The 23,997-nt window shown below is 42.7% G+C and overlaps 1 protein-coding gene across 1 annotated transcript; it reads right to left on the reverse strand.

Annotated features, from left to right (window-relative positions):
• Positions 1–1,400: 1,400 nt before the first annotated feature.
• On the reverse strand, positions 1,401–13,275 carry KCNE4 (potassium voltage-gated channel subfamily E regulatory subunit 4). The gene is made up of 2 exons (XM_086943871.1): positions 13,180–13,275; positions 1,401–4,010 (listed from the first exon to the last, which is right to left on the reverse strand). The coding sequence occupies exon 2, from the start codon at positions 3,992–3,994 to the stop codon at positions 3,485–3,487; it is 510 nt and encodes a 169-aa protein (XP_086799997.1). The 5' UTR covers positions 3,995–4,010; positions 13,180–13,275; the 3' UTR covers positions 1,401–3,484.
• Positions 13,276–23,997: the final 10,722 nt, after the last annotated feature.

Raw genomic sequence — 23,997 nt, forward strand, 5'->3', positions numbered from 1 at the left:
GCCTATAATAGGGATTATGAGTTTTCGGAAAATAACATGCGGAAAACGTATTTACCCTAGGCAATGACCTCATGTTTCCTCCCAGTAACCCAACAGAATTTCTACTGCTTCAAGCAGATGAAACCCCTGCCTTAAGCACTACTCAGGAACAGTATTCCTGCTGGACTCATCATGTGGATGCGCCCATTAGCTGCCCTTACTGGTTTAGTCGGAATTAATAGGGCACTTGTAATGATGGCCAAAGGCGTAATTTTGTGAGTGTTCACAGACCCAATGTGTGCACTTAACTTTGGTGTTAAAACTGATGGATAAAACGTACAAACAGGGTGTAAAAAAATAGACCCAATTGCTCACATTTTCAAGGTATTTACTGGTACCTACCTTGGAAAAAATGGCTCCAAGGAAAAAATATATGTATATGCTAATAGAGATTTCCTCAAGGCCTGCTCAATGGATTCTTCAGAAATGTAGAGTAGGTATGCAACCGGAAATCCACAATTAGCATATTTTCTGGGAGTACTCTAGAAAATTTGTGTTAATCCCTTGAATGTGACAATCTTCACAAATCATATGTGTATGTCCATATGACCTCAGAAAGTAGGCGGGTCACGTCAGTCAGTGGTCTAATGCATCAGTCGCACAAATTGGTGAATGACAACACGGCAGCACGTTTCTATCCTCGTTGGTGCACCCCACCTATCCTCCTTCTGAGATTGATAAAATAAGTAGCACTGAGTTGAGTAAGGATAAACAATTTTGTTAGGAGTGGCTCAGATACTAGTACCAGTTTAACACCCAAATATAGCAATAAGCAACAGAAATGTAACCAGTCAACCTTTGCAAAGGGCCTTCAACTGCAGGGCAACACGTGTTGCTGTGTTTTTAATAACTTGTGCACACTTTGAGATAGAAAAAATATATATTTTTTTGTTACAATCAGCAGATTATGCAGCAGATGACTGATTATGTGGCAAATGCAGCAAATCTCTAACTGTACGAAAATCGCTGCGCCGCATAATTGCATAATTCAAATGGCCCAACCCATAATTCCGTGTTACCCATCAATAATTCTATATGTCTAGCACCCAGATACCCACTTTGTGAATAAGCACTCCGCAAAAACACGACCTGTAGCACTGTGTGCCACGCTAACGTCAATCAACAACTATGCCAGGGTGTTTCTGTAGAGTGGAGGGGCACCTAACAAAGGGCCTGAATTACTCACTAACTGAAGAGACTACTAGTGATGCTGGCAGAACCATTACTTCCACCCAACACTTTGAAACATGGAATAATACACCTAACTCCTTAAGTCACTGGGCCATGCCACAAACCTAAAAGAAAGCCCGCATTTTCAAAATCACGTAAAAGGCACCAAAATATCAAATCAACGCATTCTGTTTTTTTTAGAAATGTGTTTATTTAAATACAAATCTGTGAATTTTCATGGCAGCAAACTTTAAATACACATAGGATCCATTGAACAAATATATACATAATTCGATCAAAGTATCTACATAAATATACATAAATATAATTATGAACGTTTTTTTAAGAAAAGAGAATGATTCTGAAATGAGACAAAAGGCTAAAGCAGTGGAAAATGTGACCAACGCACATGTTGGTCTCAGCTGGAAAGCTGGAAGATTCAAGTCGCTCCAGGCAAAGTGCCAAACAACTCTTGGCTTCTTCAAACAGTGAAACTTCCATTCTTACACGTCCCTCAGGGAGCAGGCCTGCCAGAGCCTTTCTGTCGAGAACATGCAGGACACAGGGTTTCAGACATCTTTCCATCTGCAGGGTGGCTGCGAGGCCCATGGGACTCACAGTAGGCCCCCACGCCTGCAATCTATGCACTGCGTTCCACTGTACACATTGAAGCATTTAAGGAACCTTAAAATGTATTCTATTTTTAAATACAATTGTCTAGTGACACACTTGATCAGGCACGTTTGCGGTGCATTTTTGTGCAGATTTGTCTTCTCTTAGATAGGACCCCCATCAAGCCTTTAGTGAGACCCCCCAGCTGCTCTAACTTTATTGTAGTTGCATAGGTGTCATCTGATTCAGTATCATGAGAACAACTTTCAGCCAGTCCTATTTTCGCATGCTGAATATTCTAGTTTTAGGATTACATGTATGGGCCTTTTAAGGCTGGGCATTCCAAGTGCTGTAGACCGAAAGCCGCCATCTTGACATGGAAGTAGGTGGCAGCTATGTGACCCTTTGATCGCTCTGTTCTCCCTCGAGATTGCTGGGACAACACTCTTAGGACATGACAGGTCTTGAAAAGTAGGGGTTCGCACAGTGATCCTTTAGTATCGCTGCTGAGTTAAGCTATAAAGAAAGTGAGGGGTCACTTGGTTCATACCATAATACCAGAGACGGGGGGGGGGGGCTGCTGTTCAATTGTCAACAACACTCAAAAGATTATACCTTTCCGTGTAATGCTAAACAATTTTTTATTAAATTGGTCCTTCTCTACCTCCACCCACGTTCCCTCTACTTCTGGGGCAGCTGTTCTCTCACCTCGCTCAATCTACTCCGATCTTGCGCTTGCTGGTGTGGTCACGCTCACTTCCTGTCCACAGCCTCACCCAAACATTTACCAGCCACTGCTTTCCAGTGGACTTGCTAGACCTTTGGGGTCCTTGCGCCTTTCTATTATCTGTTGCCTTCCTTCGAGTGGGTGGAGTTCAGTAATAGAAGAAGCCGAGGTCACTCTGGCATACATTCAAGCATACGGCCCGTGACTCTAGGTTTGTCACAGACAGGGTGCTCAAACGCCCAGCTCCTAATCAGCCGTTTGAGGCTGAATTCCTGAAGGAGAGGTTACTAGTCACACAGACCTCAGATTGTGCACATTGGAAATAGGGTCGCTAAAGCTGGGTTTCAGATGACTAGTATTCACTTTGTTTATTAAGGCGAAATGTGTACTTGTGCTTTACGCATGAACATACCAGCCTTCACTCCACCTAGTAATCAAGCCTGTCAGTGCCATCTCTGGACTGAGACTATGTCTTTAAGAAGTCTGACTTCTACAGGTGCCTGCAGCTTTACACAACCACACATTTATTTCTACCTGCTGTACATTGCACATCTTTTAAATACCCATAGCGTAACACACTTAACAAACCGCACTGCTCACTCACAGAGAAGTGACAGTTTTTTGGAAGGCTTTTTTCCCAAAATGTACCAGATTTCGAAATAATTATTCCTCAACAGTCCTCTAACTTTGCATTTTACAGTATATGCAAAGCATGTTCTCGCAGTGTCTGGGATTTATAATGTGTTCCTGTTCCCTCAAGTCCCAACTTCTGTGGCTTTCACATAACATTAGTATTCCTTCCAATTCCGCCAGCAGACGACCTTTCCCGGGGCAGCAGCAGCCCCAGCGTGCTCTGCGGCGAGTTCCCAATATCTCAACCCACTCAAAGCTCCTCTAGCTTGACAACGCTATTCTTCACAGGCTGCGCGTGGGGTGCTAGGAAACCTGGCGGGAGTTGCGCGAGGACTCGTCGCTGCTCTCGTGGAGGAGGGCCTCTGACGCAGTTCCGGTCTCACCGTCCATCACCTCCTCGTGGATGGTGAAGTGGACCTCCGGGGAGGAGCTCTCCGAGCTGAGGCTGCTGCCCTCCATGGTGCAGGTCGAGCAGTAGAGCGCCGGGCCCATTCGCTCCTGCAGGAGGCTGAGCATCATGGGCACCTGGACGGACCTGAGCCCGGGGGTGGCGGGGAGGGGCTTCAAGGCCTCCTCCCACTCCCTCTCCTGGTCCTTGTAGAGAAGCAGCAGGTTGGAGTTCTTGTCCTTCCGCTTGTTTTTCATGTAGCCCATCATTATCCCCATCAGGAAGATCCCGTAGAAAGACATGACGATCAGAATGTAGAGGTACTCGTTGCTGTCCTTGGAGTCGCCCCCAGAATTCACCAGCTCAGCGTCAGCACCTACATCCAGGGTGGATTCTGTTGCATTTCTGTTATCCATCTCCAGCATTGATCCTCTTTGTAACCTAAAAGAAAGGTAATAAAATGAAATGTTACTAACAAACCAACACACTACTAAACGTAGGGTCACTTTCTTCATAAAATATGCAAATTAAAAAAGCACTCTGGGATTCTAGCTATTTTTTAACGATTTAACGCTCATTATAGCGTATCAGACGAAAATATCTCTGTCCAGACATGGACAATGCACCCAGTACTGGCAACATCAAAACACTCATCAACACAAGGTCTGTGCTGGTGGTCCCATGGCCCTACAGCTTTCCTCTATCCAGAACAGCATTTTTAGCAGAGAGCAGTTGAGTCTCCAGGCATGCGCCTATTGGCCACAGATAAAACTGGTGGTGCCACCTACAGTGATTTTAAATACACACACACTTGCTTAAAATGTACATATCTGCATTGTATGTCTATGTGGTCTATATATATGTATTCAGATATAGATATATACTAATGTGTATATATATATATATATATATATATATATATATATATATATATATATATATATATATACACATTTGATAAAAAGTATACAATATGGGGAGATGCTTCGCATCCGACGTATATGTAGTGATCCTATTGATGCAAAGGAAAAGCAAATGGAGAGTCTTGCCAGATTTTTTAGATAGAGGTTACAGCTATAGAGTGGTAGAAATCACAAGTGAAGCCGAGAGAGGAACTCCTCGAATATAAAGCTAAAATCACACAGGGAGTTGAAAAAGATAAGTCTGATCCTGTCCGACTGATTTTAACATACTCTAAACAAGAAAAGGAATTGAGGAGCATTATTAGGCATAATTGGCACTTCATCCAGGATGATCCTGTGATTGGTGCCCTAATTCCCTCAAATCCAGTAATAGCCTTTCGAACAGCAAAGAATATGGGGAATATGTTAGCTAGAAACAGTCAGGAGAGTTTTAAGAAAGATAACTGGCTGGCTTCCTGAAGAGGTTTTTACAGATGTTTAACCTGCAAGGCTTGTCAGTTTGGAACAAATACGAAAACCCATATAACAGCATTTTCCGGGACTACAAGAGAAATTAAGCAACACCTAACATGTAAAACAGAAAACTGTGTGTATGTCCTGGAATGCGAGTGCCACCTAAAGTATATAGGTAGCACCAAACTGCAGGTGCACAAGCGAATTTTACAACACTTAAGGGCTATCACAAACAAGGATCAGAATTATCCTGTTGCAAGGCATTTTCAGGCTGTTCACAACAGCAACCCCAAATGTCTCAGATACTATGCAATAGACTCCATCCCATTGACAAAGAGAGGAGGGGACAGGGAAGCCTGCCTTAGACGAACGGAGACCAATTACATCTTGGAGTTCGATTCTAAGTGGCCAGGGGGGTTAAATGCAACAGAGGATCTCCATACATTTTTGTGATTGATTTTAAGCCCCAGTATTGATTTAAACTGTTCATCAATGATCTCGCTAGTGTAGAAATCTCCTTGCACAGATCAGCTGAAATCTCTGAAAATTATTGAAATACCATCCCTACCTGCTATGTAGATGAGCTAACATTTAAAAGCATTATGTTTGGATGCCCTGTATGAGATGTTTTTATGATTGATTTTAAGACATTTTGGGTAGTGTTTATCTATGTGTCTTTTTATGAATTGTTTTAGATATGTCGCAGGGTGTTATTTATTGTGGTTTTAATAGAGGTTCCGCAAATTTGCACACTCTGTACCTAACAATATACTTTATTAGTAGTACATATATTTAAATGTATGCATTGCCCTTTTTTCTGAATTCTAAAATAATCCTGTATGCACTTTATTGGCGCTAGTCACTTTAATCGTTAGCACTGAGGCACAGGTCACTTTTTGTCTATAGTACTGTAGCACCATGGCATTTTCCTCGTCCAGAGATTTATGAATTGAATGATTCTCTATCAGTACGATTGTTTTATACAGACTGTATTTAATTTAGGAAGGATATGCAAATGTGTTTGTGCAGGTAATGCATCTGAATTACCCTGTAATAATTTGGTGTGATGCAGTCAAAAATTATTGAAGGTTAGCTGTTGGAGAGGAATACAACTAAGTGAATGTAGAGAACTTTTCTTTTTAAACATATATTTTTTTCAATGCACACATTTGTTTAATTTTACTTCACGTTTAGGTGAGCACTTAAGAGTAAGAGTTTACATATTGTATTGTATCAGTTTGACAATAATGACAAACAAAGTTCTTGGTATTTATGCGGTGAAAAAAAGAGAGAGAAAAAAAAGAAACAAAGAAAAGAAGATTAACCGATATTGAGTTTACAGTTTGGAATTTTTTAATCTGAAATGTTCAAAATATAAGCATTAATGCTGTTATTATATAATTATGACATATCTTATTGAAGAATAATGTGAAAACAAATCTGGTTATGTATTTAAACATGAAAGTATTTTTATTATGTCAATTGAAATGTCGATGCACTTTCACTTTAAAAATGGGGCTGGTCAGAACACACGGTCAGGTGATCAAGGCCGCTTGGATGGCTGAAACGCGCCTTGACTTGTTAAGGAAAATAGAATAATGCTGGCACAACAAGTTGGTTCACGCCAGTGATTCCGCGCTCAAGCGGTGTTTTGTTGCAAGGTATTGCATATATATATATATATATATATATATCAAAGTCGAATTTAAATATTTTAAGAAAACACTGCTTTGCAATGAAAGATAGTTGGACAAATAGTGTATATGGCATAGTGTGGTGTCTGTTATTTATGTATTGCCTCCTGGTACATTGAGCAAGTATGGTGAGTGGAGGAAGTGGGGGGCGGGGGAGGGGGCAGGACAAATAGAAGTGGGGAAGAGGCCCAATCAGGCCATCCTCTAGAGACCACTGGCTGAGTGATCATGGAATTATTCTGACTGTTTTCATGCATGGCGCACATACAGCTCTCACTGCAGCATCGCCTCCTTTGAGTTCTCCTGATCTCCATTACATACCTGCACACTGTATGAGCAGTCAGTGCTCACACATGCTGGCAGGCACGCAACGCCCATTTGACTCAAAGGGCTTCAGCCCCCCCCCCCCGCCCATCATGTGTGGCAGACCGGGATGAGACAGCTTCCCGGGCACACAGACGCACCCGAGTACTTCACAGGTCTTTTAAAGACCTTTTGCTTGTTATTGAGGCATTGTTGTTGTTTCATCCCTTCTAAGAGCCACTGCAGCTCCACTCTGCCTATTGCATAGCGATTCAGCCCCCTCCCAATAATTTTTTCTTACCCCCCCCCCCCCCCTCCCCCCTCCCAGAAATGTGGCTCTAGTTGTGCCTCTGCATGCTGGTACATTAGGGAGATGTAAAGGAGATAGGCACTCAGGGGCTTATTTATAAGCCTCTTGTGCCACTTTTGCGTCATTTTTTATAGTGACGTATATGGTGGTGCAAGGGGCTTGTAAATCTGCCCCTCAGTGCTTAATTTGAGGTGGTTTCTGGTGCTTAGCACCGGCACTTAATTGTCAACACTAGGATTTATGACAATCTGCCACATGTTGGCGTTTTATGTCTGATTTAGAGATGAGGACAACACCTGTTTATTCGTTCAATATACAACAAAAATACCAAATGCCTGCTGCCAAGCCATTCTTATAGTCGGAATAGTCACACTTGTAGGAGCATGATATGTAGTAGGTGTATTGTAAATGTGACTGGCAGCACTGACAGGGGCAATAGGTGTCACAAGCAGCCCTGGCACTTATTTGTTTTACAAATTAAGCACTGCAGGAACTCACTCATGCACTAAGTTAACATTATTTTCTTAGTCTGTGCCTCAGGTTCATGGGTGGGGAGATGCATAGCTCCACCAGTTTCACCTACTCCCCCTGTGAAATGGTCTTGATTCACTGCTTTGGACACATAGCGGCTGCGGAGGCGGTGTCAAGTACCAGTTTGTAATTTAAAAGTATTAATTGTCTTCCTTCTATCACTCCTGATGACTGTCCTGGAGAGGTAACACCATGACCGTCTTCGAGTCACCACTATCCTGTTGAGCATCAAAGAGCAAAATGGCACTAAACCAGATGTTTTCAAGTGTTTTGAACGTGGTTGCATTGAAACACCTGTGGATAGATTTCCTGTAGCCTACTGCCAAGAGTTATACTGGTTATTATAGGCCCTGCACCCGAGGGATAAGGCCTTTATCAACCGGTATAGGCTGAGTCAGAAGGACTGTAAGGCTATTAGAACATTCAACCCACTGAGGGTAGAATGTTCTAAATTAAGAAGGGAGAAACTGAAAGACAAACGTTGGAATATTGGAGCTCTAGGCTTATGCCAGCCATTATATGCCCAGGGCTGGGTATGGTTTATATTTCTAGGACAACGCTGTTTATGTCCGGACTCAGTACTATGTTTCATTACTGCCAAGCTGATATCGGTAATATGTACCATGCTGGAAGAGAATGTACTGGCAGTGTTACCATAACCTCCTGTGATGTATAACTGTGGTTATGATTTTACTTTGATTCTGGACGATTATTAAAAACAATAAAATATATATATTTTTTAATTTATATGCCTGGGATTACTCAATTGTTTTCCCTGAGCTCTCAACATTCCACTGCTGAGGGCTATAGCAGTTGTCAAAGGTCCTGAACCCGAGTTACAGGCCAGAGCCACACACAAGGGCATATAATGAGGGAGAGGTACCAGTCTACCACAAAATGCTGTGCTTAGACATTATTTAAAACTTGTGCAGCATTGTATGTGTGCTGTACAGTGCAGCACAAATGCAATGGTTGAAAAGTTACGAAAAATAAAATAAATTCTTCTTGTTGTATGTCAGCAAGGTGTGATTTTTGGCGCAAAGCTCTGTCTACCATTGTTAGGAGATAGGGCTCTGCATCGAATCCATGCATAAGCATGGGAATTACTATGTATCACCTATGGGACACCTCCTTGATGCACAGTAGAACAAAGTAGCATAAAGCTCTGTGTTACTTTTTGGGCTACTTTACAGCACACATGTATTTTGCACAGTACTTAATGCTGCTTTGCATCACTTATTGTGAATTTGCACCTGGAGCCGATTGTTAATAAATCACCCCCTAGAGCATGAAATAAGGAAAAGGGTACGGTGGAGTATTTTGATATTTCATGAAACGAATATCAACTATTAACAAATGTATTTTGGATTTAAAAAGAGGTGCTGTCTGCAATACATGCCAGTTCCTCTGTGTGACATAATATTAAAACAATTTACATTATTCTGTATGTTTGATTGTGCAAGACAGAGATTCTTAGTCACTAAATAATTGCTTTTTGCAAAGAAGCATTGTACTGTCCTTTTTTCGTATATCAGTTCTGAAAATAACTGCTGCAACTTTCTTGTAGAAAAGTGCTATACCTGTCTCATTAAAATCATGAGCAACTTGCAGGTAACAGCTACTACTGTCCCATTAAATGTAGACCAGCCATGCAGAGAATGGATGGAACTGTCCGTTAATGAAGTGCTGCAGGTGTTGGTATTGTCCCACTAAAAGCACAATGGGCCCGATTCACAAAGGTAAACTGAGACAAAAGTCTAACTTTAAGACTTTCTGTATTCAACAAAGGGCATTTACAAGTATTAAAGTTAGACTTTTTTCTCAGATTAACTTAAGTTTTGGTCTTAAGGTTAATTGAGATCAAAACATAAGTTAAACTGAGGCAAACGTCTAACTTTACTACTCGTAAATGCACTTTGTGAATACCAAAAGTCGTAAAGTTAGACTTTCTTCTCAGTTTGTTAATCAGGCCCAATGACTTTAATAAGAATTACTGAAGCTGTTCTTTGTAAGAACTGGGAATAGTTGGAAGTGTAACATTTACAGAACTTAGACAAATTGAGGTATGCCTGTACTACTGTTGTGATATTATGATGAGTTCCAGGAGAACATTTATTTGTATCACAGAGCTTTCCACGAGCACCAACTTACATAACAGAAGATCAGATTCACTTTTTTTTATTATTGTTTTAAAGAAACAGGGTGATTAAGTAATTTGGCCAGAATCGCAGACTACCGAGCCAAGGACAATACTCGAGCCTGGTTCTACAGTTCTAAGGTTAACAGTACACACGATTAGGCCACAACTGTTCCCTCTTATCAGGGCTGCTGGTTATGAGGATCTCTAAGTCCCAGGCTTATGCCAGACGTTTGCACTTCCTGTCTGGCCATCCTGTGTGCCAGTGGATTTTAGACCTTTTTTATTTTTATTTACAACACGGCATAGCATGACAATTAACGTAACATTTGCATAGCTGAAAAGGACATTCTGGCACAACCCCATTCAGAAACGACCAGCAGTTATGGATTGTTCTTTAATAATGTGTGCTCCTATCAACTTTGACATAATGTTACCAAAACCAAAAAAACAGTTGTCAAAATAGCTGTAGTATGATCCCTGACTCTGCTGTAGAAATCGTGCACGAAATGAAATTCAGTAATTTTCACGGCTTTGGTTCATATTTTTGACGTTGCTCCCCTAATTTTCCTTAAAACGAATCCACTGGGTCATGTTATATTTTTTATGTTAAAGGAACAACTTCTTAGTTTCAGAGTGTGATGTTAAATCAGTGGCGCAGGAACAATCTTCAGAGTAGAGGTGCTGCCATCAATATGACATCACTGAAGTCAGACATTGTGAAAAATCGAACCGCCACACAAAAAAACGGGTGTAGCATATGATTCATGTCAATTTAGCAGGAGAGGAGTAAGGTTGTGGTATGTAGGTGTTGGTGCATTTTGAAGCACGAATACGTTAAGGGCCAATGGAATTATGCGGCAGGAGAGGGGCAAATTATGCAGTAGAGTTGAGTAAATTGTGCAGCAAGAAAAGGCAAATTTTGTGGTGTAATGCGGCACATTTCCTAATAGTATTACTTCATTATCTTGTATTTTTTTTAACTTGTTAACACTGTCTGGGCATTGGGTGCACTTCATTAGTACCAGTTTAATACCCACATATAGCAATAAGCAACAGAAAGGTGACATTCAACCTCTACAAAAGGCATTTCGCTGGGCGGTAACACATGCCTCTGCATTTTAGTAACTTTTTAACCGTTTGAGTTATAAACATTTTTTTTGTAGAAACCTGCAGATGATACAGCAGATTATGGATTATGTGGCAAGTGTGGCAAATCTATAATAATGAGAAAATAGGCGCTGCTGCACAATCTAATGATTCCAATGGCCCTAACTATGTTACTACAGCATGGTGTGGTAGCGCACTGTCATTTACAGACAGCATATTTTCAGTTGAAATGGTAAAAAAAATTGCATTAACTTGCAGTTGAACTGATAAAACTATAAATTGTAGATAAAACATGTGGAAACCAGGCGCACTGTCATTTACAGACAGCATATTTTCAGTTGAAATGGTAAAAAAAAATTGCATTAACTTGCAGTTGAACTGATAAAACTATAAATTGTAGATAAAACATGTGAAAACCAGGCGCACTGTCATTTACAGACAGCATATTTTCAGTTGAAATGGTAAAAAAAATTGCATTAACTTGCTGTTGAACTGATAAAACTATAAATTGTAGATAAGATATGTGGAAACCAGGCACACTGTCATTTACAGACAGCATATTTTCAGTTGAAATGGTAAAAAAAATGGCACTAAATTGCAGATAAGATATGTGGAAACCAGGCTTTAGCAAATATTTTACATTTGCACATCACCAATAAAAATGGCGTGGTTTGTTTAGATCCTATTAATAACTCTGTTTCTATCACACTTCAGAATTACAAAACAAAAGTGCTCCACGTTGAAAGAATCCGCAGCAATGGGTCAAGACATTGCTTGATGTTTGACCTCTCTTTGAATATAATGTAAACAACAAGGACCCCCTGATTAGAATTAATAATTCATGAGAAAGGGAAATAGACAGAGTGTACACAATTCAAATATACTTAATAAATGTAAGGGTAGTTGCAAAAAGAAGCTAGCAAATGTATTTCCATATAAAATTATATCATTTTTAATGACTTCTCATATTAAAAAACAAATGTTACTATACATCCACATTACAAAAAGAGAGACATACAACATAAATTATAAAAGTCCTTAAAATATTATCACACAGTGTGATTATATTTTAAGGAATTTATTAAGTATATTTGAATTGTGTACACTCTGACCTCTCTTTGAACACATAGCACACCTGATAAGATAATAACCACATTTAAAGGCAGCTTTATTGCTCATTCACCTTCTGAACTCCAGCTCGAGTCCTGCAGGTTTATTTTGGGCCCTACTGCCAGCGCCTATCTGTATATGCTGCCCACTTAAAACAGGATCTGAAATCTCTTATTTATTTCTTTGAAAAGTTTTATATAGCGCTGGCTAGACCTTGAGGTATCAGAGCGCTTTACATGAGATAGGACATTGGTTTCAGAACATTGTTACATAGTTACACCAGTTGCTGGAGCGTCGCATAACATAGAAAGGGAAACAGTAGAACATAGGTACACGAGTAACTAAAGCATAGCATAACATTAAGGGGGGAGGGAAACAGCAATGGGGAAAAAACTTCAGGAGACACAGAAAAGTCTTACATTGCAAGCTTGGTGTGCTCCGATATTAGCCAATTTAAAACTATCCTGCAAATGTCGGATCATTGTAGATCATTTGTGCGTTCCCTCTTCTCAGAGGGAGAAAATGAAACGCAGGTACATGTTCTGAAACCCAACAGGATAGACCGAAGGAGGGACTTATCCTACGGTGTAATTGTATTTCTAGGTTCTTCCATGTAAACTATTATAATTAGGAACAATTATCAGTACCCAATGAATCTAGCAAGTAATGTATCAACCTGAGGAACATGAAAGCTCAGTTGGCCCTGTCAGGGTTTAGAGCCTGTGGAGTAAAACAAGGTTCCTAAGATTGGACCTCATACAGCGAATAGATCAAAACAACTGTCGTTATCAGACATGATTACACTGTGTCTCGTTTTGCTTTTTTCTCTGTATCCAATACCAAAAACTTTTTTGTAAACTTGAGTTTGGAGTAAGTTAAATTTTCCTTTTGGTACTTTTTGGTAAACTTGAGTTTTGAGTAAATTACATTTTCCTTTTGGCACTAACAATCTTTTCCCTTTTTTGTATTTCCTTATTATTCAGAAAATGCACGTTTTTCCCATAGACACCAGTAAAGGAAATAAAGGCGGCAGACTTACTTGGGATCTCTTACGCGGCAAAGGTTTAATTGGACGTCTCGCGTTCCCTCAGACTCTGGCAGTCAGTCGTGCCTTCGTCCCAGCGCCTGCTGCTCTGAGAGGTTCGGCCTGGGGCAGCTGGAATAAATACTCCCTTCTCTGAACTGCATCATCACGTGTCATGAGGGAAAGTTTCCAGAAGAAATTCATGCTGCGGCGGCGGCTCATGCTTTTACTCAGAAGGGTTCACCCCTCTGACAGCGGTTACGAAAACCCTGAGCTCGGGCCAGGAGTTCTATTAGCCAAGCCGCCCCGCTGTCAGCTGAAGGAATCGGAAAACGTGCTTCTCGAACTTTTATGCAGTTAAAACGATTCATGTTTTTTTATCTGAAAGCGTCGAGCGCACCTTATAATGAGAATAGATGGTATGTCTTTAGTGTTTTTTTTAGAAACATACCTTTTTCGGGGAATTCACCAACACACAAACAATGAATCAGTTTTATTGTGCTTAACAGCTGCGATTCCTTTAAAAATATGATAAAGATTACATGATAGTGCGGCCGCGGCTAGAAATACTGTAAAAAAAATCAGAGACAACAGCTTTTCTGCTTCCATTGGAATTACCCTGGGAAAAGATCATTCAGAGGAATTCCCACGGGGACGAGGGGGGGCGGGGGGGGATATGGATGGATGGATGGAGTGAAAGAGTTGATGAATGGATGTGCAAAAGGAAGGACGGATCATTGAAATGGTGGATGGATGGATGGACGGACAGGTAGATAGATAGATAGATAGATAGATAGATAGATAGATAGATAGATAGATAGATAGATAGATAGATAGATAGATAGATAGATAGATAGATAGATAGACAGATAGACAGATAGACCGATAGACCGATAGACAGATAGACAGATAGATAGATAGATAGATAGATAGATAGATAGATAGATAGATAGATAGATAGATAGATAGATAGATAGATAGATAGATAGATAGATAGATAGATAGATGAGTGAAAGGTTGGATGGAGTAATGGATACATGGATGGATAGGTTTGGATATGGATTGGTGGATGGCTGGCCAAATGATGAAAGTCTGAATGGATGAAAGAATCAATGAATGATACTATGTAATGGTGAAATGGTCATATCAGTGGGTGAATGGAAGAATGAATGGATAGATGCTTCGATGGAAAAGACAAGAAAACTCTTCTGGGGAGGGTCGCAGTGGCTTGCTTCACTTTCTTGGTGCTGTGAGAGGTTTGGTTCAAAGTTGGGGGTATTGTAATTTTCTGGTTACTCCCTTGCAATACATACTTATTTGGAGCATGGTCCTTGAACAATACCATTTAGAATGAACAGGAGCTACCCTATTCACTATACAGGAAGTATGATATTTGTTTTCAACAGGACCATTGGTTTAAAGAGGTATAGTGTGATATTTAGGTTCAATTTATGAACAGTTTAAATGAAGGAGTTTTAAAGGGACTAAACATGTTTTAATGCATTTAGACAATATGTAACAAATAAATATGAAACTGTAAGGCTCAAGGCTTAAGGTGACAACACAACAATACAACAGAAGATGAAAGTGTGTATAAAAGGTAGCACAAAACCCATGCAGTACAGTATATGGCGGAACTGACTGAAACCAGCTTATCAACCCAAACTATGCTAGGTGGTCTGTGGGCAACACATGTCAATGATGTTTCAATCCCTCTTGGATGAAGGAACATCATGAGAACAATGAACTATTTGAAGTACAAGCACAGAAATTTCTGAAAGTAAATGGGCTTAAGAAAGATATTAATTTAGTTCATACTAAATTAAGGATTCAAAAGATTGATCAAAAACTGCATGGTCATGCTCAGTGGGAGGCAGGTTCATTATCAGCTAATGAGTCTAAAATGCCTTGGCAAAGAACATAGGCATATGGAAGATGACCAAAAGTTCCTAGAAAAACTTCAAAGCAAACAAAATCTGAGAACTATTATCTCGTTAAGGTTAGGCATCTTTTCAAAATCTTGATTTTCCTTTACTAACCTGTTGGATGAGCTTTGAGTACTTTCTCTCACACACGAGGTGAAGATTCTGCTTGCAAGCTCTGCCCCAGGGGCGGCTCCTCAGTAATGGCAGAGCAGCGTCCTACCACAGCCCAGCGCCCGCACATGATAAATAAAATGAAAATAACTCAATGTAATTATCATTTCATTTCTGCTGACTTAGCCACGCATTGAGAATTTGGTGTGGCAGGATGAGCATGGCAAGGAGGAGGAGTAGTGTGCACATATAAGTGCGCATGTTGGTTTGGCTGGCCGTGCTAGGCTGGCCAAACAGACATGCGCACTTATGTCTCTCCAACCAAGCTGTGTTGCGCAGCCGGGTTGGAGAAACACCACAGGCTCTAATGCACTGTCTGAGTGGTAAACAAGGCAGCTCATACCAATCCTGGTGCTGCTCTTATAGCATGAGAACAGCGTCTGGATTGGGTGGGGAGTATGTGCCTTGAGGGCCCATCCTCTTCGGGCCCGACAACAAGAGCAGTGAAGCGGCCGTCAGCATCAGCAGGAGTGGAGCAGCGAGTAAGTCTTTTTTATTTTTTTCATCCCAGGGTCCACCCAACCACTCTAGATAGGAGGTGGCCCCTACGGCCCCTACTGCCCAACCCTCGACTTATATATCTGGCCACTACCTCAACAGCAGTCCTGCTTTTATCTTCCCTGCACATTCTTAAAACTGATTTAGGTTTCCGGTTTAGCGCTGCCTTTCATACACATCTTCACCTTTAGTTGTATTGAGCACTGTAGGATCACCTAAACTGCCCAGCACTACAGAATCATATGTATTTACCTGTTACATATTAACTCTCTAAACACTTTTGTTAGACCTGTCATCTTAAGGGTGATCTTCCCCCAAAATTGTTGCCTGCTTACCTCCTATTTTTGCTGTATCTTTTTGTTGGCCTTAGGATTGAGCACTTTACCACTGCCAATCAGTGCTAAAGTGCATGTGCTTCTACCCCTAACATGGTGCCATTGTGGTATACATGCTTGGCATATTTGCTTTATGTATAAGTCCCTTCTATAGTGTTATATCATATACCCAGGCTTGTAATCTAAATGCTACTAGTGGGCCTGCAGCACTGTTGGTGCCACTCACCAAGTAGTCTTTCAAAACTGTCTCAGGCATGCCATTGCAAGGCTTGTGTGTGCAGTTTACTGCCGCTTCAACTTGGCACTTAAAACTGCCAAGGGCTGGTTGCTGGGTATATAAAAGGTAGGACATGTACTTTTAAGTTTTACATCTCATTGTAGTGACAAACAGCTAAATTAGTGTTTCACTACAGTAATGCCTACTCCTCTCAAAGGCAAGCATTGAGAATTCCTTAATACGCTTTTCAGCTGTAATTGGAGATTAGAAATGAGTAGCTGCATCATGTTTCATATCTTTGGAATACTAATGAGAAATCCTCTTTAGTGGTAAAGATGGATTTAACATAACTATTTTAGAAATGCCACTTTAAGAAAGTGGACATTTCTCTGTTCTTAATTTAGCTCTGTGTGCTTGCATCCTGTCTCCAATACACGTCGTGGGTGGGGGACAGCTGCACTTTGTGCATTCCCTCTAGATAGGCACATGCTCAGGAAGGGTGGGTTTGACACAAAACTAATCTGCATTCGTCTACATTCTGATAGCTCTTCCTGGCAGGAGGAAGGGGAGGGAGCTGACACTTACACCTGAATAGGCAGTGTCCTGTTTCCCACACAAACAGCTGATTATCCCCTACAGATCGCCTGGCAGACAGGGCTGGGATGAAAGCGGATCTGTGCATTTCAAGAGCCTGCTTTGAAGTAACCCATACTTAGAAGGCACATTTGGGTATAAGTACTGGGTCTCTGAAGTACACTACTAGACCTGTGACTAACTTTGCCAGGATTAAAGACTTCTGTGCTACAAGGATTGGCACTCTGCTTGACTGCTGCTCTGAAAGAACTGCTTTTCTGCTTTGCTGTGCTGCCTTCTGATCTCTGCCCTGCTGAGGACCAGGACTAGGCCCATCTCACTTTAACTCAGAGTAGTTCCAAAGGCTTGCTGGCTTTCCCCTGTTCTAAAGACTCAGGGCCATTAAAAACTTCCTTTAACTCTGCAACAGCACCTGGGCTCTGCCATCTGAGTCCTGTTCTGCCAAGTGGCGCCAATCCAGTTTTTGGCCCTTGAAAATTGATTTCTGCTGTCCGGAATCATCAGAAGCAACACAGTGAAGACGTTGCGCCGATTGAACCCTACACATTGCCCCTCGTTGATGACGCAGGAGCTGATCGACGACATCGCCTCAACAGACTGTGCGGCTTGACAACAACAGACAGCACGGGTTGACGACAATGCTGTGCCTGCATCATAAAGGGGTTTGGTGCCAAAGATTTAATCGCCTGAACGGATAGGAACCATTGCATTGAGACGTTGATGCTTTGCTCATTCCAAGGTACTTTCTCAGCGGAACCTGCGTGAGTCCTGTAGTCGGCTTGCCCTCCATCGCGGTCAGACTGAACTTCGGATTTACCCCGGTCTAGCACAATCTCAAGTAACCCCTTAGCGCTATTTGACTCTAAAAACTATATTTTGATTTCATCTTTAAAAACTCAGGTTCTATTTATTGGATTGTTGTGTCTCTGTTCTTGTTTTACTCGATCAATTCTCTATATTTCTAAACATGTGGAGTATTTTTGTGTTTTCATTGTGATACATTTTGAGTGTGTTGCACAAATACGTTAGACATTACCTCTTTAGATAAGCCTGATTGCTCTGTGCCAAGCCACCAGAAGGTGACCACAGGTAATCTTTTATTGTGTATCTAGCTTACCCTCACTAGGTACTCGGACGGAGTGCATACCTCTGTCAACTAGAGACCCAATATCTATCATTGGTGATCAGTGGTGAAGAAACAACTTGTGTTTCTGCAATGCCATATAGTAACTCATTGTTCACTACAACTCTATACTAAGACCAATTCAAGTCTTTTTTCTATTCTCCCTAATTGACATCTTTGATTTTTCAAAAGCCCTTTTGACCCATACTCATTTTTTATCTGCAAACCTCGTAACCTAACTAGTAATATGGATTTTAAGCTGGCCAATGTGGAAACCTAATCACTAAGACAAAGGGGACCCTGGAGGCGAATAATAGACAGGTCGGACAGGGAACAAGAACTAATAACAATCAAAGAGCCCAACCTGTCTAGCGATAATATGGGGAGTGCCCGTCAAAGTCACTGCAAAATAGGTACCTCGATGAGCTAACAAAAACAAATTTCCCCAAACAAAATAGAGTTTTTTTTATATGTAAGACAAAATAGATATATTTATTATTTTTGGTATTTACAACATTTTGTCAAAGTTTGCAAAACAATAACGTAAGACATCATTTTGTTAGTGCAAACAAAACAGATAATTAGAGTCCCCCATTCATATACTAAAAAACACTCACATCCGCAAATACACACATACTCATACACTCTAACCCATATGTTTTCAAACTGTGGGGCGCATCCCCCTGGGGGGGGGCATCCCTTCAGGGGGGGGGGGGGGCGCGGACTTCACCCTACATTGTTGCTTCCAGGTGCGAGATGTGCATCTCAGCCCGGGCTGCTGGGGGCTCGGCTGAGAGTGTCAAGAGTCACAGGTCTTTAAAGGCCTGAGGCACGACGATTTCGGGGGGGGGGGGGCTAATTCTCATGGTCATGGAAATGCGGGGGCTGTAATAATAGGTGGAAAACAACAAAGCCTCATTAACGCGTAAATGGTCTTTCAAAGACCTGTGAAGTACTCGGGTGCGGCTGGCAGCTCCAAAACTGTCTGTGTGTGTGCCTGGGAAGCAGTCTCAGCCGGTGCTGACACACACGACGGGTGGGGTGGGGGGAGGCATGCTGAAGCCTTTTGAGCCCATGGGCGCTGTGCGCCTGTTAAAAACCATGGAGTTTATTTACAAGCCCCTTGCACCACTTTTGCGTCACTTTTAACATGGAAAAAGTGACGGAAAAGTGGCGCAAGGGGCTTGTAAAGCTGCCCCCATGTGCATATTTACATACCTTTGTAAACTGATTAAAGAGGCTGTTTGTTTTCTGGTTGCAGTACACCCTGTGCCCCCACTCTGCCCAATCCTTACATTTTACTTTTTACTGCCTTAATGTGAGAATAAAGTAGGGTTACCAAAATAAAAATGCCAGCCATGTGCTGTTTAAAGAGCCTGCAAAGGCCTTGTCTTGACATTTAGGGGCCTATTACGATGGAGGATTTTCCGCAACCTCCGGGCCGGCGGAGGCCACCGCCGGCCTGGAGGATGCGGAAAATCCTCTGCGGACCCACCAAAGACCCACCGCCACATTAGGATGGCTGGTGGGTCCTGGTTTCGGTCCGCAGCTTTTCCGCCGCGGTTGGCTTACAACCGCGGCGGAAAAGCTCTAATATGGTGACGGTGTCTATCAGACACCGTCAGCCAGATTAGGATGGGATGTGAAACATGCTTTTCCGTGGCAGCTTTTCCGCCGTGGAAAAGCATGGGTAACTTCACTGCGGGGGCCCGTTGCGGGCCCCCTAGGTGAAGGGGGGGGGGGTGCACATGGGGGGTACCTATGGTACCCCCCTGCATTTGTATGCGGAAAGCGGCAGGCACCACGCAGTGCCTGCCTCTTTCTGCATACAAATGCAACACCTGCATTTTTAACATTGCTGCGGGTGCAGCGTGAAGCCGCACCCGCCTCAATGTTAAAAATAGAGGATGTGACCGCCAGGGTGGCGGTCACATCCTAATCGCACAGGAGGGAACGCTGCAGCCCATACGGTCGTTCCCTCCTCCTCAGTGATCGCGGACGGACGCAAGTCCGTCCGCGATCATAATCGGCCCCTAAATAGGGATATAAACAAAATAGTATGTATTCCTTTGTAATGTGACATTTCAATCTTTGTTCCCTTTAATTATAAGTCATAGATCATTCAGGCAGCCTTAGAACACAATTAAAAATGCTTTCTATGTATTTTTGCTGTTCCAAGTGTGCACAGATCAGTGCTGAAAATAGGCTTTAGGGAACTGCTTACTTTTCTACCTTCTGGGACATCAATATAATGAGCTGGCAACCCTAATCGCAAGACTGGAAGTTTATTGCAGGATGAGCACAATATTTATTTCCTCCACTCTCGATCCCTGGACCTTGAATAATGCCATAAAAGCAATAGTTTAACGTATATCTGAAACCCTATGCCAAGCCTCAATAACATGCTGAGTAACTTCAACTATGTCTGGGAATGCACCCAGCATTCAGACAACTCACTCCTCATTCTGGTCCTTCACTTTCACACTCATCCTGCACTCACAGGGATCACAATGTACCCACACTGATCACTATGCCCTCAACCCACCCTGTACTCACAGTGACCACACTGCACTTATGCCACTCACCATGAACTTACACCGTTCTCCCTCCACTTACCCTGCGGTCACATGAGCACACCACACACTCTGCACTCACAGTGATCACTCTAGACTCACAATACTCTTGCGCTGTTTACCCTGTACCTCACCCTGCAGTCACACAAGTTCACCCTGTACCTCACCCTGCAGTCACATGAGCACACTACTCACCCTGCTCATGTGACACTTCACTCACCTGTCCCTCTCACGAGTGCGATCAGTGTTAGGGCCAGCCCTGGCTGGGAATCTTAGTCCACCCCCCGAAGTTCTGTCTAGTTGCGCCCCATGTTGCATCCCACGTCGGAAGTACGTTTCACTGAAAGGAGTTTACAATGGTTACATCCTTCCTGAAGATTCCATTCTATGGCAGGTAAGAGTGAAGAGCTTTTTTGTATTATTTTTTTAAAGCCTCGCTTCTTTCCCCTTCGTCCCAATACTAGTGGGAACATTGGATATTTCATGACGGAGTGGATTTGGCATTAATGCCATAGGTGCTGCCTTTGGTCTTGGGGACCCAGGTTCGAGTCCTGGGTTCGGCTCAACATCGTGTGATCCTGGGTAAAATCACTTCATTTACCAGTGACTTACGGAAAATGAATTTTACCTTGATTAAAGTCGCTGGTGCTTGTTTAACATGTTCCAATCCCTAGAGCTGAGCCCACAAGTCAAATATAACAAATATTGTGAAGTGTGCCTACCATCTGTCCTCGCTTCTTTCGTAGACCAAATTTAAATGTTTTCTTGTGCAGCTATTTCTGAAGGTTTCGAAGGAGATCTTTAACCACATCGCTGCAGCGGCTTTTCCCGTTGTGTGCGGCAATTTTTAAAAAGCCACGTTACATGACGAGCTCAGCTCGTCATCAGCACACGACCGCCATAGCTGATGACGAGCTGAGCTCGTCATCAGCAGCGAAGAGGTTATAAGCCAACTATGCTAACAAATTGACTCTTTATGCTGCTAGAGAATAAAGATGTATATATACTCTTGAATCACTTATATCACATGTGTATTATGTAAATGTCCCCTAGGCCTTCTTGGAAAACTGCGGCTGGCCTCCTACTGACATGGCAACACCTGGCCATACTCCACATAATCATGGATATTTCAATTGTGTCAGAAAGCATGTTTTATGGAACTTTTTCTGATATCTTGTTTAGGGGCAAGGATGTGGCACAACAGCCGGAGCTGATGACTTTAGAGCTGTGGAGAAAAACATGCACACCCACACCTGGGTTTTGGGAGTGTTTTTGATAATCTATCCTAAATGTTGTGTTTTATGTGAAAAATAAAGCATCAATGTAATTTTTTGTGCTAATTTTTTTCTTGGAGACTTTTCATTTGAACTTTAGAATAAGCATATGCACTACAAAAACTTCAGTTTACAAAACACTCTTACCTTATTTATTATTATTTGCCCTATACAACCTGGGCTCTGCAGGAGAGAATAGCCATCAATGATGCATAGTACCAGCTTCCAGAACTTTTTTGTCAGGTGGTAGTGGCGGTGGGGGGGCTCGACGTGTAAAAAGGTTTAGATGGGGGGCTCGGCAGACTAAAGTTTGAAGACCTCCGCTCTAACCACTCGAGCAATTCATCATAGGAAATATCATCCAGAATCCAAGGTAATTAAGGATTCTATACAAGGGATTAATATTAACAAAAACAACTATCGTGCATCCTCTCAGTAGAAAGTTGTAGAAATATCTGGAGGCACAAGGTTATTCAGTGCCAACGCGTGTTTCGGTGTCTAACCCAATGTGGGTCACACCTTCATCAGGGCGACCAGATCAAAAGTGGGACACAAGGAAGGAACCACCTTAATGCGGGGCATCCAACCACCTTAATGCGGGGCATCCAGGTACATAGACTTGGATAGGGAAGGTTAGGTTGAGACCAGCTCAACCCAAAGGATCCATATGAAAATAGAGAGACGATGGATGAAGATACATCATAACATCAGTGCATGTAATGCAAGAAAAGCACATCAATAACAGTAAGTGACCAGGTGTCCATGAACACCTGCACTCCTACTAGCAAGGCTATGATAACCATGCTGATCTTACTGAAACAAGTGCATTTGCAGAGGGCGCAGGAGTATCTGTGCTTCTATTAAACTTTATCTGGTAATCCACCCCCAAACTGTCGGGCACAGAAGCATCTGCTACACCTACTACCAGTGATACAGTACTTCTGAGGATATGGTTAATGACAACAATCCCTGAATGAACCCCTGGATGTGTGAAGCATGGGAGCGGTGAGAGTCGGACCCCACAACATCCTGGAGAGTGGTCTATCTACCCAATCTCCAGAAATGCCCAGTGTGCGCTCTGGCGAGTCAGGGGGCCATCGTAGCCTCTCGGACTCACTACATGTGTAAAACAACTGAAGAATCACCACTGAATCACCCACCAAAGAGCACAGGACGTGTTCACTGGCAGGGGGAGTGCCTCCAACACAGCATTACCTTCTGTTGGGCGAGAGGAGCCTGAGAGGCCACTGGGGAGAGACTCTGTTATGGATCTCAGGAGTGGTGTCCTCTTCCCTCGAGGCAGCTTAGCGCACAGTAACTATGTTGTGCTGGGTCTGGGCAACACAGTAACTGCCTCTCATCAAGAGAAGGCGGGGCACATAGCCTCCCCGGAAACACCTCTAAGCTGGACGACAATAAGTGGCGCACTGTCATTGCTTGGGGTGCCGCCATGTCCGACACTGGGGAGCGGGTCCTTTTCTTTAGAGGGAAATACCAACGGAGCACTGAGCCCACCTGGCAATTGGGTAGCACTATCTTTACCCCTACCCATAGTCTCTAGTTGTCACAGAGCGGACCTCGCTGACCGACTTCCCTCAGTACTGCAGCATCAGTTTCACCTCCCAGGATTCTCGGTCTTGACGAAAATGCCCACACCTCAGTGCTCCTCAAAACACTCTGGCAATCAGTCCGAAGTGTGTAGTTTCCAGGTAGCATGAAACACCATGCTCGGGCAGGATGGAACGCTGGTGGGTTTTGAGTGTTTGTATCATTGCCTTACAATGGTGCAGAGTCTTTTATGGCCCATAGACTCTCAGAGAACAAGTGGGCAAGCCAACAAGCCCGGGGCGAAAACTTGGGGCACAAAGAGGAGGAGGCAGGCAGAACGGCACACAAGTTACTTGTAGCAGAGTGGCAGTCCCTCTAGCAGCTCAGCAGGCAGCAAGTCAGCACAAAAAAGCAAGTAGTCCAAGTGGTGGTTCCTTCTGGCAGCACAGCAGTCCTCTTGCACTGTGCAGTTTGTAGAGCTAGCTGTTTACAAGAGCATGCAGTGCTGGTTCTTCCAGAGTCAGGGAGCAGCAGGCAGCAGGGCATCAATCAGAAAAGCAGTCCAGATGAGTCCT

This window comes from Lissotriton vulgaris, chromosome 11 (genome assembly GCF_964263255.1).
Source record: "Lissotriton vulgaris chromosome 11, aLisVul1.2, whole genome shotgun sequence".
In the NCBI taxonomy this organism is placed as follows: domain Eukaryota; kingdom Metazoa; phylum Chordata; class Amphibia; order Caudata; family Salamandridae; genus Lissotriton; species Lissotriton vulgaris.